Raw genomic sequence first — 13,187 nt, forward strand, 5'->3', positions numbered from 1 at the left:
TGCTATATCCCTGTCTTCCTGTAAAAGCCCATGCCGAAAGGAAACCCCTCCAGGGTTCCCCCTATAGGTGCCATGCCTGTGGCACCTCTCCAACTGCCCGATTCAGGGGGGCCGCAAGAGACAAGCTTCACAGACCCCCACTGAGCTCAAGGCAACGAAACCCAGAAGTCCAGTTTTGTGTCTCCTATGGAAGCATTCAAGTTAGTGTACACGGATCTTGCATGAAGGCTATTAATTCAAAATATTTAGCAGTCTTTAATAGGTGATGGGATAAAAAAAAATTAACCTGACTTAAGAGACTTCAAAACCTTCATTTGATCTTTCTCTTTTACGTATCAGCATCCTTCTGTAGCCTGAGGTGATGCTTACATTCTTTGGCACATTTATACAGAACAAATTGCAAATCAGCAGGCAAAATTAAAATGGCCTTTTGCCAATGTGGAGTCCTCTTCTGTTGTGCTTGCTTAGTAAGTGCCAGTGGAGATTTAGAAATGCTGATGCTGTGTGGAAAAGATCTACTTAATTTTTTATAACATTGCTAATTGTGAATTTTATGTGGCATGCTCCATTGAATCATTATTTTTTACATTTTCATCAGCAGACCTCTTCCTGTGTTCATACACATGGCACACATTCTCTAACACTATTCTGAGTAACAGAGTTATAGACAGGATGGTTTAGTCAGTACTTGAGTCCTAAAAATAGTTAACATTTATATAAAGGTTCATATTATTCAGTACCCTTCACATCTGTCTGTTGGCTGTCCCACCAATTAAGGTTGCCTGTCTGGAACTGACCAGAGCCCAGGCTGCAAGGCCTGCTTGTTTGCCAGGGCCTTTGAGGGAGGGTCTGAACGGCAGGCATATTTTAAGAGGAGGAGAGGAGGAGTGATTTGGGGTTTGCTATTTTATTTTGGTTTTAACTGAAAATATTTTAAGCTAATACTATAAGATGTCTTGAACTAAGAGGAAAGCCGAGATATCAACGTTTTAATACATAAGTAAAATTATCTCTTGTATCTTGTAGTCATTACAATAACTCTATAATAAAGATTAATAACTTTGTATTGCAGGCAGTTGAGTATGAGACATAGTAACATATCTTCCAAGCTGGATTATGGTGATGGAACTATTTTAGAAGACAACTGTGGAGAGTCAATTGGTGAAAAATGCAGCTGCCTGTATTTTAGTTAGTGTTGGGTGCTGCACACTCTATCCTGCATATTTGGAAGCGATTTCTTTGGTTTTCAGATTTTTTTCTGGGTTCAGTGCAACAGGAGGTGGGGCCAACCACAAAATGTCAGGGAGTAAAGTTAATAGGGTTGCCAGCCCCTTGGTCCAAATGTGAAAACCAGAAAGGTTCGCGGTTATAAATTACTGGCAACATATTCAAACTATTAAAGTGTATAATTCAAAGAATATCTTAAAAATACATTTAGCACATAGCTGATAACATCAAATTGACTTGGTTCTTTCTGGACTTCCTGGGAGGCGCCAGCAATCTTGACTCAGAATGTTGAACGCATTGACTAATGAATATATGAAATACCGCAAGACCCTGGTGTGAACATCTGATGAAGACATTCAGTATGAAACAGCCAGCTCCAGCGTGCGGCCCCGTGATCAACTCATGGAATTGGGGTTTAGCTCTTGCACCACTGGCAGTCTCTGAAGAATGGCACTGTGATTGCCTCATAAAGTGTGGAAATGATTGTGGTGGAATCTGCTATATTTTGAACTGATTTTCCTGGTTTTGCCAGGTTTTTGCTGAGTCAATTTGAAGTCATAGGAATTCACTTGTGTAAATTGATGTTATCAGCTTTGTGCTAAATGTATTTTTAAAATATTCTTTGAATTATACACTTTAATAGTTTGAATACGTTGCCAGTAATTTATAACCATGAACCTTTCTGGTTTGCACATTTGCATTTATTTGCGGTTTCCTCATTGATTTTGCAGCCCCTTGGTCCAGGCATGTGTTCTCCCACTTTTTCAGGCTCCTCTCTGCCCACAAATGCCTCGAGAATGATAACATCACCTGGAAGTGACATCATCGTGCTGTTGATGTCACAGGGTGACATTCCAGTTTTGGGGCAAAACTCTGTGGGTAAATTTGGGCTCAAACTTTTGGAAAGAACTGAGGGGCACAGTACTTGGAGTCTGGTATTTCAATGACATGTTTGCTCTTCTGCATATAAAATTGGTGCAATAATGATGTGTCAGGTTTGTTTTTGTGTCTTGGGTTAATTGAAGGGAACATTGCTTGTAAAGTCAGTCTTGTGAAGGGTGCATATTTTTGTATATGTTGCCTTTTTTGGCATTCCCCATACCAAAACCTCAAACTGTTTTGTTTTATTTTTTAAGTTGAAGGGAGCAACTGAGATATCAGTTTTGATAGAGGAGAAGGAAGGATTAGCTGAAGCATTAATACAAGTATCTGGAACCATGGGAGGTTAAATTCTTTGGGTTGAAGTCGTTGTTACTGGGGATCATATGCAGTATTCAGAAAAAGGTTCCTTTCATATGGCCTTTTTAAACCCGTTTTGGCTCCCAAAGGCAAATGGATTTTTAAAAAGTTTAACACACTCAAAGGATGAAACACACGTATGTGTGCACACACAAAATCCCTGGATCAAATCAAGTTTTGGATCTTCATTATCTGCTGGAGGCAGCATTTTAACTTTAAAGAATGTGAGAGCAAAAAAAATTTTTTTGTTTGCATTCATAAGCCAAAGTAGGAAGCCTGTATGAAAAGGACCACAGCAAGCATACAGAGCATCACATTCCATGATGGCATCTTGAATGAAGTTGCTATTCGTACAAACTTCATCCCAAAAAAGTAGGAAATATCTGGTCTGTTGTAGCACAGCATGCTATTAGAAACCTGTAAGACTGATCCACGTCCTTTTGTATGCCAGAGTATGTTGGCCTGTTGAATACAAAATTGTCATTGATTTAGGTGCATTCATCCACACTGCAGTGGCAGCAAAAGCTCCCCCTGCTGTTCTTTGTGAACCATCATGGAATATAATATAAATATTTATCAATGTTGTTATAATGTATTTAAAATATGATTTATATAAATATTAAAAGTGCTGGCGCAGGGAAAGCTTGTTAGGTATGTATCTAGCAGATTTTCTACACTGTCTGTTTTTAAAAAGTTGTTTGGAAATGTACACGTGCAGATACTTTGAAGACTGTGCATTGATCCGTGTGTAAGAGTTGTATTCTGTGGCTCCGTCAGGAATGATTGTGAATTTATGAGGGATCAAGCAGATGAAGGCTATTGAAACCATCTTGAAGTTCAGAAAAATACAAATGGATACGTGGGAGCACCTTTGGAAGAACTCGATGAAGATCTCAACTTGTCAGAGTATTAAAGAGAACTGTTTTAAGATGATGTACAGGTGGTATATGACTCCGAAAAAGTTGGCTAGAATGAGTAAGAAAATGTCAGATAAATGTTGGAAATGTAAAAAACATGAAGGTTCTTTCTTTCACATGTGGTGGACTTGTGAAAAAGAATTCTGGAAGATGATACAACAAGAAATCTCCAAAATTTTGGGTTATGTAAGAAAAATGCAGAGACTTTTTTGCTTGGATTACAATTAGAAAAATTTCCAAAGGAAGACAGGACTTTAATTTGGTACTTGCTCTCAGCTGCTAGGATATTATATGCGCAGCTGTGGAAACAAGGAAAAATACCAGAAAAATGGGAATGGATTGTGAAAGTTTTATCATGGAGTGAGATGGACAAATTAACTAGAACTTTAAGAGACTATGATTTAGACATATTCAAAAAGGAGTGGGAGAAATTTAAAGGATATATGGAGAAAGAGTGGAATGTAAAAAGACATTGGACAATTTTTTAGTCGTAATGAGAAAAGAAAAAGTATTGAACTTTGATTAGTTAGCGGTACCTTTAGTATTGAATTTAAATTTATAACTTCAAGGAAGTCAAATATTGGAGGGAGGGGGGTTGAAATATCATATGGGTTAGCATAGAAAAGATATACTTAAGATTTGTAACCATATGTTATCAATAAATTGTTAAAACACTAAACCATCTTGAAGTTCCAGGAAGGACAAGTTGTCATTCTCTCTGTCTGGTTCTCTGTGGAATCTCTTCAAAGTGCACTGCTTCAGAATATTTGTCATTCATTATTGTGGACAATGGTCTGTCCACATTGAAGTTGAACGCTTTTTCGGAGGAGCTTTACAACATGTGGATTTAAAGGAATATTCTCTATACCAGGGGTGGCCAAACTGTAGCTCAGAAGCCACATGTGGCTCTTTCACCCTTATGGTGTGGCTCTTGAAGCCTCTACCACCCCATTGGTTGACTTGGAAAAGGCATTTCTCTCTTTAAATCACTTCTCCAAGCCTAGCCAGCTGGTGGCTTGAGAAATGCATTTAAAGTTTCTTTCCACCTCTCTTTTCTTCCTTCCATCTATTTGCCTGCCTCCTTTCCTATATTGTGGCTCTCAAACATCTGATGTTTATTCCATACGGCTCTTACATTAAACAAGTTTGGCCACTCCTGCTCTATACAGAATCCTGGAAATTCAGCTATTGTGATTTGTGTGTTACAATGTTTGAAATTATATGATGAATTTGTATTAATGATATGAAGAATTAGTACTGCTTTGCATAGTAAATATAAATTATTATTTTGTATTTTTCCCAGTAAATTTTGTTTCCATTGTCATTTACACCAAAGCCTGCCAGAGTTTACTATTTAGTGAATGCAAAGCAAAACTACACTAAAAATACATTCAGATGCATTTGCTGAATGTAGGAAGATTTCAGCTTCACAAGATCTCACAAGGAATTTTGTACCTTCACACACACACACACACACACACACACACCCGCTGACATCCCTGCTTGCTCACAACTGTCAGGCTCTTCCCCTGTCAGACCCTGGGAGGGGCCAGATGACCGCTCCAGGACGGATTAAACCAGGGACCAGACATGCCTCAGACTGAGCGGGGGGGGGGGTGTAGGTTAATGTCACCTAGGCACCCCCATCCACTCTCACTCCTGTCGTTCACTCCCTTCTTTCTCTCTGAACTGTCCAAAATGACAACACCGAGCTCTTCCTCCTCGGTGTGTATCCTTGGCTCCCTTTAAATCCTGTCCCTCTCAGTCCCCGTCCCCTCCCAGCTCATCTTCCCCACTTTTATTGAGCCCAGCTGCGTGCGGTTGGCCCCTGCTGATGTCCACGTCGCCAGGTGGCATCCGAGGGCTTCCTGGCTGAAGGCTGGAGATCCTTTTGACTCTGGAATTGACGGGAGACACCCCCCCTGCCCGATTGCCGTAAAAGTTTACAGGTGCATGACAGCACTCAGAGTAATATGTTTCTGGTTCCCAAGTGGTTATTTGAGTACCAACTGCCTGCAGTAAAAAAAAAGTCAGGTTCTTTTAAAAGAGGCTTGTCTGTAGGTGAAGCCATACCATAAAATGCTTCACCTGCCCATTTCCACATATTAAGCATCTAAAAGGACCAGTACTGTTTTTTCTCGCTAGGGCTGCTGGCAACACTAGTGGCTCCATCTGGGAAATGGGGAGTCATTCAGCTCTTACAGAAAGTAATGTTAGAAATTAAAATAAATACCTCTCACATTTTGGGGTCTTTTTATTGTTTTAAGGTGTTGACTCCAGCACAGATCAAATCAATTTGTCAAGTGATCTTAGAATCTGGCAAGCAATATGCACTGCGGAAGAGGAAACCAGTTCCACTCATGTATTCTTACTATGGAACAGAGTATCTTGGTAAGTAGAAACAAAGTCAAGGTGGATATAACTAGGAGAGCTCTCATTATTTATTAAAATATTTTAGTTATATTTAAGAGGTTCAGGATGAAGGATGTAGATACCAACTAGAAAGACAGCAGACAAACAGAATTTAGTTAATTAGTATAGACTTTCCTTTGTTCAACTGACTAATGATCAAATGGCTATAAATAATGATTTTACATTGTAGAATTGAAAGGGAACCTAGCCCACTCCACAGTGTTGAAGGAGGATCCTCTTTTTATAGTCCCCTACAAACCAGCCTGTGCTGTCCAGATTACAGTGGCCGTAATGAGTGCAGGTGTTCTGCAGAAGGATACTTAATGAGTAAAGCTAACCAGCATTCCCTCACTAATTCCCACAATTAACACACAAATGTTCTGTTTTTTCTAAGTAAGGGAAAGAAGACCATTTACATTTTCCAGTTACAATGCTGTCCTGTAAGATGGATTCAGTGCTCATTGGGTCATGTCTGGCACATGCACTTTCCTAACAGCTTTACAAGACATTATAAATTGTCCATCTTTTATCTCTTTCCATCTCTTGCAAATGCCACTGTTTATCCCTTTCCATTTGTCTGTTTATTCAAGCATTACCTGGCTCGTGAAGTCCACTGGAAAACAGTTTTGTATGGTGGTATTCCATCTGGTACCCATAGTGCATTTGAGGTGTTTCCTGTGTAAATTTGGTCTTCAGACAGGATCTGCTAAGCTGTCGTTACAACAAACCAAGCTGAATCCTGGGTGGGGCTACAGTACTAGAACAATCCAATCTGAACTGAAGGGTGTAGACATGATAGGTGTGCAATCCCCCCATTCACCGATCTGGGCAAGTATTTTGCAAGAGAAAAGCAGGAGTCACACCATAATTGTGGCATAAAAATATTTTTTACAAGGGGTGGCCTGTCTTTTGGATGAGAGCAGTGTCTTCCAGCATACACAAATGCTAACTGTTACTCCTAAAATCAAAACCCATGAAAATGCAGCAGAACACTGTTTATTTCAACTATTTCTTCCTTCACAGGGGCTGCTCATGGACTTTCATCCATCCTACAGATGCTGCTCTCTTATTATGAATATCTCCAACCCGCTGATCAAGAACTAGTGTGGCAGAGTGTTGATTTCCTTATGGATCAAGAACAGAATTCCAACTGGGCACCAGAACTAGGAGAGACAATTGAACGAGAAAATGAGCTTGTTCACTGGTGTCATGGAGCTCCAGGTTCTTTCCATATAGATATTGTGAAGTCAAAGTCTGATACTTATTACTCTTTTTGCTCCATTGTAGAATATATCATTTTGATGAGTGTGATGTCCTCTGGGGACAAGAGAACATCATACCTGGGGTCCAGTCATTGCTTTCTGTTAGCTTGGCTTCTTCCTTCTGTTCCTTCACTCTCTCCCTTAGACCAACCTCATCCTATTTCTCCTTTCCCCCTATTTATGGTCTTAGTGCCATACCTAGTCCTTGAGGAAAGCTCCACCCTCCTCTCTTCTCTGCTCTTCATCCAGTTCCTGTTCTCCATAGCCCTGCCCTGCCTTAAATTCCCTGTCTGAACCACTGATTTCTACGTACAGGTTAGCAAGTAAAAACTGCTCAGCACAGTGTCTTCCTGACCTGGATAGCCCAGGCAAGCCTGATCTCATGAGATCTTGGAAACTAAGCAGGGTCGACTCTGGCAGGTACTTGGATGGGAGATCTCCTTGGTATACCAGGGCTAGGAGGCAGGGGCAGGCTTTATTTAGCCACCTCTGTGAATATTCTCCAGATCCCAGTAAGCAACAATCAATAGAGGTCACCATGACTTTCAGGTGCACACACACAAAAATGAACACAAAATACAAAAAAAAAAAAGCGCTAATCAGTTTTCCAACCTTGATCTGGTATGATCTCTCCTTAAAAATCATACTCAAACTGATTTTTGGTGGAGTGTCAGGTGTAGATCTGGTGCCATTTCTCCCTTGCACCTACCATCCTCCCCACATCAGGCTTTTTGCTTTTACTGGCAGTAGATATACCATGGTAGCATTCCAACAGGCATGAGGGAAAACATGAAGATGATCTTTTTTACAGAGACCTGCAGCTGTTAATGTCTTGGCATTCACAATGGAAATGAAAACAGAATGGGGTGTTGCTCCCATGTAAAAATAACCAATCTCAAGACCCATCTCTGACTTCTGCTACCAGTTAATTTTCTAATACCATTTATTCAACTTTTCCTTCTCATCTCACTTTGTCCTGTCGAGTTTATTTAGCTTGCAGGCAGGGATTATTCTGGAACCTTCGTACATCAATAAATAACAGTAATAATAACATATTGAACAAAGACTGCTGTGTGGTGCAGACATGAGATGAGATAGATCCTAAATCTGAAAGTTTCATATTTGAGATTAGCCTACTATAATCAGAGGAAGAAGAAAAAGGGGAAAGGGATAAGAAGAGAAAAATGTACATAAAAATTGAATAAATTGAATGTAATTTGTGAAAGACTAAAGGACAAAGGCAGGTAATTAGAAAACCTAAATGTAAAAGAATTTGCATGAGGATTTAAACGTGGCATTGGGAAGGAAAAAAGCAATTAAATTGCTGAGAGACTTCCAGCCATGAAAGGTGAAAAGGGAGAAGACAGGCATGGAGCCAGTTTAAAGAATGGGAAGCTCAAGGGCAAGTAAGCACCACGGAGGATAAGGAAACAGAAATGAATATAGAAATGGGAAAAGACAGATGAGGAGAAGAAGAAAGGTCATGAAAAATGTTAAAGACAAATCCAAAAACATTTGTGCAAGATTCAAGTGAAAGGAAAATGTGGGAGTTAAAAATGAGATTTCACTTCTGACAAGCTGAGCTTGAACTGATTGGAGAGCACTGAATTGTGATAATAGAAAGAACATTGTCAAGAAAAAAATATATATAATACAAAATTCAGCACCAGCATAAATAAAACTCAGGCCATATGCATATGTGAATTTACCCAAGAGGAGACCACTTGAAGCAAAACAGCAGGGAACCAAAACTATGAAATCAAACAAGTGGAAAGAATGGAGAAAAGGAGAGTGGCTCCTATGTTCCCCCGTCCTCAGTGCAGCTTCCTGTGCTGCATAACCTTTTGTCCAGCTGGGTCCTCCAATCCACAGCATTAGCTTTTTCATTACTCACAAGTGGCTGCTGGAGGAAGGAAAGAGCAAGAAAGACTCCCCACTTTAAACTAATGGAACTGTAGGATCCAATTCATTGTGATTAATCATGCTAAATACAGTAGTCCTCAAGTGAAATGAGAATAAAATATCAAACCACTGGACTTGGCAAAAACTACTAGCAAGAGGGGAGGGGGTAATGTCAAAGTTATAGGGAATAGTTCAGAGAAGGATGAGTTTAGCAACAGAGTGGCAATGTAGTAGTACCTATTGCTTTCACAAAGCCATAGGGAATCAGACTAAAGAGGTAAATCAGGGGTGGCCAACAGTAGCTCTCCAGATGTTTTTTGCCTACAACTCCCATCATCCCCAGCCATTGGCCATGCTGGCTGATAAACTATCTGATAAAAATAAAAGACGTCCACCACTCTCCACTACAAAGCCTTATTCTGTGATACGACAGACTTCTTAGCTACCTTTCCTAAATTCATTTACCTCAGGGGTGGCCGAGGTAAATGAATTTAGGAAAGGTAGCTGGGAAGTCTGTCATATCACAGAATAAGGCTTTGTAGTGGAAAGTGGTGGACTTCTTTCATTTTTATCAAATAGTTTATTTCCATATATATATTTCCATACCTTATTTCTTCAGGTATATATAATGCCTTCTTCAGGTATATATAATATTTCTTTGTTGTTTCTGTAGGAATTGCATACATGTTTGCAAAAGCATATTTAGTTTCCAAGAAGCCCCAATATCTAGATAGTTGTATCCGGTGTGGAGAACTGACTTGGCAGAAGGGACTACTGAAGAAGGGACCTGGAATATGTCATGGGGTGGCTGGCAGTGCTTATGTGTTCCTGCTCCTGTACAGGCTAACTGGAAACTCTAAATACATCTACAGAGCACAAAGGTTAGTACAGTTACTGTGGTTTTATAAAGGTCTATATGAAACATTAAAAAGGGTAACAAATATCATTCCATATACTCTACATTATATTTGTACTTAACACATTATAACTCAAATAAATAAATATTGCATACTTTACAGTGCTTTTGCAACTGTATTTTTAAAATCAGCTCTAGAATATCATATTGACTGTAGGTACAAAATAGATGGTTCTCTAAATTCCCAGCTTTCAGGGTGTTTTTTTTTTTTAAAGTAATTTCCTAGCCTTTTCCCTTGTTAAGATATGCCTTTTCTTTATATCTCTGTAGGGAACAAGACAAGAGACCTACTTTTGAGAAAATGAAAACTAAGTATTCCGAGAACCGCTTATACCTATTATTACAACAGTATATAAATATAAATACAGCAGCCATCCAGACATTACTACAATCTTTCCCAAAACTTTGGAGCAAAGAAGGTTTGAGAAAGATTGAAGAAAAGCCATGGAAACCCCCAAGAGGTGCATGAATGTACTTCAATGCTGTTGGGGAGCAAGTAAACCCTGTTACCCAAAAGCATTGAACCCATATGAAAACAATCATAATTGGAGCTCTTTTTATGTCTGCAAAAATGATAATAATGAAGAACAGGCACAATAAGAAGAATCTTTTTATATATATAAAGCAAGCTGTGCTGCTGACAACTCACTTCACCTTCTGTTGGCTAAGTCATGTGTTGCTGAATCTCGATGGGAAGCAACCCCACCCTCCAGCCCAGGACAAGGATTAGGCCACTGGAGAAGCTGCCTTCACTGACAACTCACTTTCACTTCACTGACAACTCACTTTTCCCTCAGTGGCTACTGCTAGGCAACCATAATATTCCAAGCTTAATTTTTAGAGTTTTATCTGTTTTATCTGTTTTAATTGTCTATTCCCTCACATGTTTAAATATTGCTTATTGTTATGTGGGATCTATTGTTGGAAGCCGCCCTGAGCCATTCGTGGGAAGGGCAGGATATAAATTCTAAATAAATAAATTCTGTCTGTAAAAGACAGGGCAGGGCTGCCAAGTTGCTGGGCTGGGTGGGGGTTCTCCTGCCCTGGAGGTTCCCAACCCACTGGCCCACATTGGGCCAGCGAGGGGATCCTTCCCTGACATTGCCAGTGCGATGACATCATTCAGAAGTGGTACCATAGCGTTTCCCTCCCAAATTGCTAGAGCATCCTGGATGCTCCTAGAGCGGCTGGCACACGACATTGTCAGAACGATGACATAACTTCCAAATGATGTCATTGCACCCCGTGTGCTTTAGTCCCCCTCCGGAGGCTGCGGGGGACTTGGCAACCCTAAGACAGGGGGAGGAGGCCCCTTCCAGCCCTATTTTGGCATTTGAGGGAGAATTCATTGGGACCAGTCCTGACTAGGGGTGCCAGCTACAGGTTGGTGGGAAATTCCTGGAGATTTTATGGTGGAGTCTATAGAAGCCAGAGTTTGGGAGGGGGAGAGGCCTCAGCTAAATATAATGCCGTAGAGTAGATGTTCCAAAAGACCCTCAAAAGACCCTCAACGTGGATAGCCAATGTATTCTGCATGTTTGAATGAGATCACATCTTCATTGATGTCCACAGGCTTTCAATTATTTTTCTCTGCAGAGTATCCAGCACAATGTCTCATCAATCGAGAAATCTCTCCTAATGGATTTTGATGAGACATTGTGCTGGATACTCTGTTTAACACAGCACTAAAGCTGGGATAGTGAAAAGCAATCCACCCACCCATCTCACTTTCCCCATTATGTTCTGCTGTGTGAGAAATATAAACAACTAAAATCAGTGTTTTCTCCTCCAGGCTGGGCTGGTGAAGCAGGGTTTGGCTGTCAGCTGACTCTGCAAAACTCTGTTACTGTTTTTTTTTACAAAACCCATAATCAAAATTCCTCTGCATGGACCATAGTATGATTCAAAGTCATGAGGAACCACAGATATGTGTGTGTCTTGGTGGTGATGCAGGTGAAAACTGACAACCATTTGGCATAGCTGGGCCATGCTTCTTTTGTGGCCAGTCTTGCTGATATCACATATGATTGGAAGACCATCTGGTTGAGAAGATATTATGCATAGTTCCTTTCACAAAAATGCAGGAATATGTGGAATATCATTGATATAGGATTCAATAAAATATTAGGATGTATTTTGCTAAGGTTTCTTCTGAGCTGAGAAAAAAAATAAAATTATCTTAAAATAGCAATTACTAGCACCTAGTCATTTATGAAAGTTCATCAGTACTTTTTTGTCTTCTTATTTCTTAGGTTTGCCGAGTTCTTGTTTACTGAAGAATTTAAAGCTGGCTCACGAGTCCTTGAAAGTGTTTACAGTCTGTTTGAAGGTTTCTCTGGGACAGTGTGTTTCTTAGTTGACTTGCTACAACCTAACCAAGCTGAATTCCCTCTCTTCAGTGTCTTTGTGTAAGGAGGAATATTTTCCAAAGGCATGTCAGGACAACCATTCCAAAGGCACCTGCAGTTTCACTTCACTATTAATGAAGGCTATTTAAAAATAATACATCTGTTTCAAAATTATCACAAATGAACTAGCCTTAACATTGCTGGGGGGAGGGGAAGCAAATGAAATCTTTTAGAAAGAGGAGCATGTGGTTTATTTTTATTTTTTTTTAAAAAAAAAATAGAAATGTTATACAAAGGAAATAAATGTATACATTATTTTCCAAAAGGAGAAATCCAGCTGGGTTCAGAGAAGTTGAAATGTCCAGTTTATGACAGAGATCAATTTGTAAAAAAGACAAATTTTAACATTGCTTTTTAGGAATGTGCAACTGGGAAACAAAATGAATATGATTTTTTTGGAGGCATCTAAAAACATAGGGGGAATCTAATAGCACCCCACCTCAGTTAACAGTCTTCAGTGCAAGGAGCTTTACTTTGACAAAAGAGACTTTTCTGCTGGCAGAAAATAATTTCTTGCACTGGGCAAATGTGCTCCTGTTAGCTGTGTGGAGGATTAGGACAACACCCATGCAATGCAATCCTAAACAGAGTTAAACCCTTAACCCCTAAGTTAATCACCTTTGATGTACTAATTCTTTTGTATGTGCTACCATGTTTAGTAGAAGCACCTAAGCCAAGCAGTTTTAATTATCATACATGTGACATGTTAAAAAGGTAATGATAGTCCCTTGTGCAAGCACCAGTCATTTTTGTCTCTGGGGTGACGTAACATGAAGACATTGCCATGGCAGACTTTCTATGGGGTGGTTTGCCATTGCCTTCCCCAGTCATCTACACTTTCCCCCCAGCAAGCTGGGTACTCATTTTACCAACCTCGGAAGGATAGAAGGCTGAGTCAACCTCA

General features: G+C 39.9%; 1 protein-coding gene across 2 annotated transcripts in view; it reads left to right on the forward strand.

The window, feature by feature from the left end:
* LOC132568370 (lanC-like protein 3) overlaps window positions 1-13,187 on the forward strand; it is a 64,980-nt gene that overhangs the window by 21,528 nt on the left and 30,265 nt on the right. Inside the window, exons 2-5 of one of the 2 annotated variants that reach the window (XM_060234110.1) lie at window positions 5,651-5,774; window positions 6,819-7,016; window positions 9,633-9,840; window positions 12,128-12,483. In XM_060234110.1, coding sequence (XP_060090093.1) covers window positions 5,651-5,774; window positions 6,819-7,016; window positions 9,633-9,840; window positions 12,128-12,287 — 690 coding nt within the window. In that variant the 3' untranslated portion in view covers window positions 12,288-12,483. Of the gene's footprint in view, window positions 1-5,650; window positions 5,775-6,818; window positions 7,017-9,632; window positions 9,841-12,127; window positions 12,484-13,187 lie in introns of those variants that run through there. The other variant, XM_060234107.1, reaches the window with a different exon arrangement.

This window comes from Heteronotia binoei, chromosome 3, assembly GCF_032191835.1.
Source record: "Heteronotia binoei isolate CCM8104 ecotype False Entrance Well chromosome 3, APGP_CSIRO_Hbin_v1, whole genome shotgun sequence".
In the NCBI taxonomy this organism is placed as follows: domain Eukaryota; kingdom Metazoa; phylum Chordata; class Lepidosauria; order Squamata; family Gekkonidae; genus Heteronotia; species Heteronotia binoei.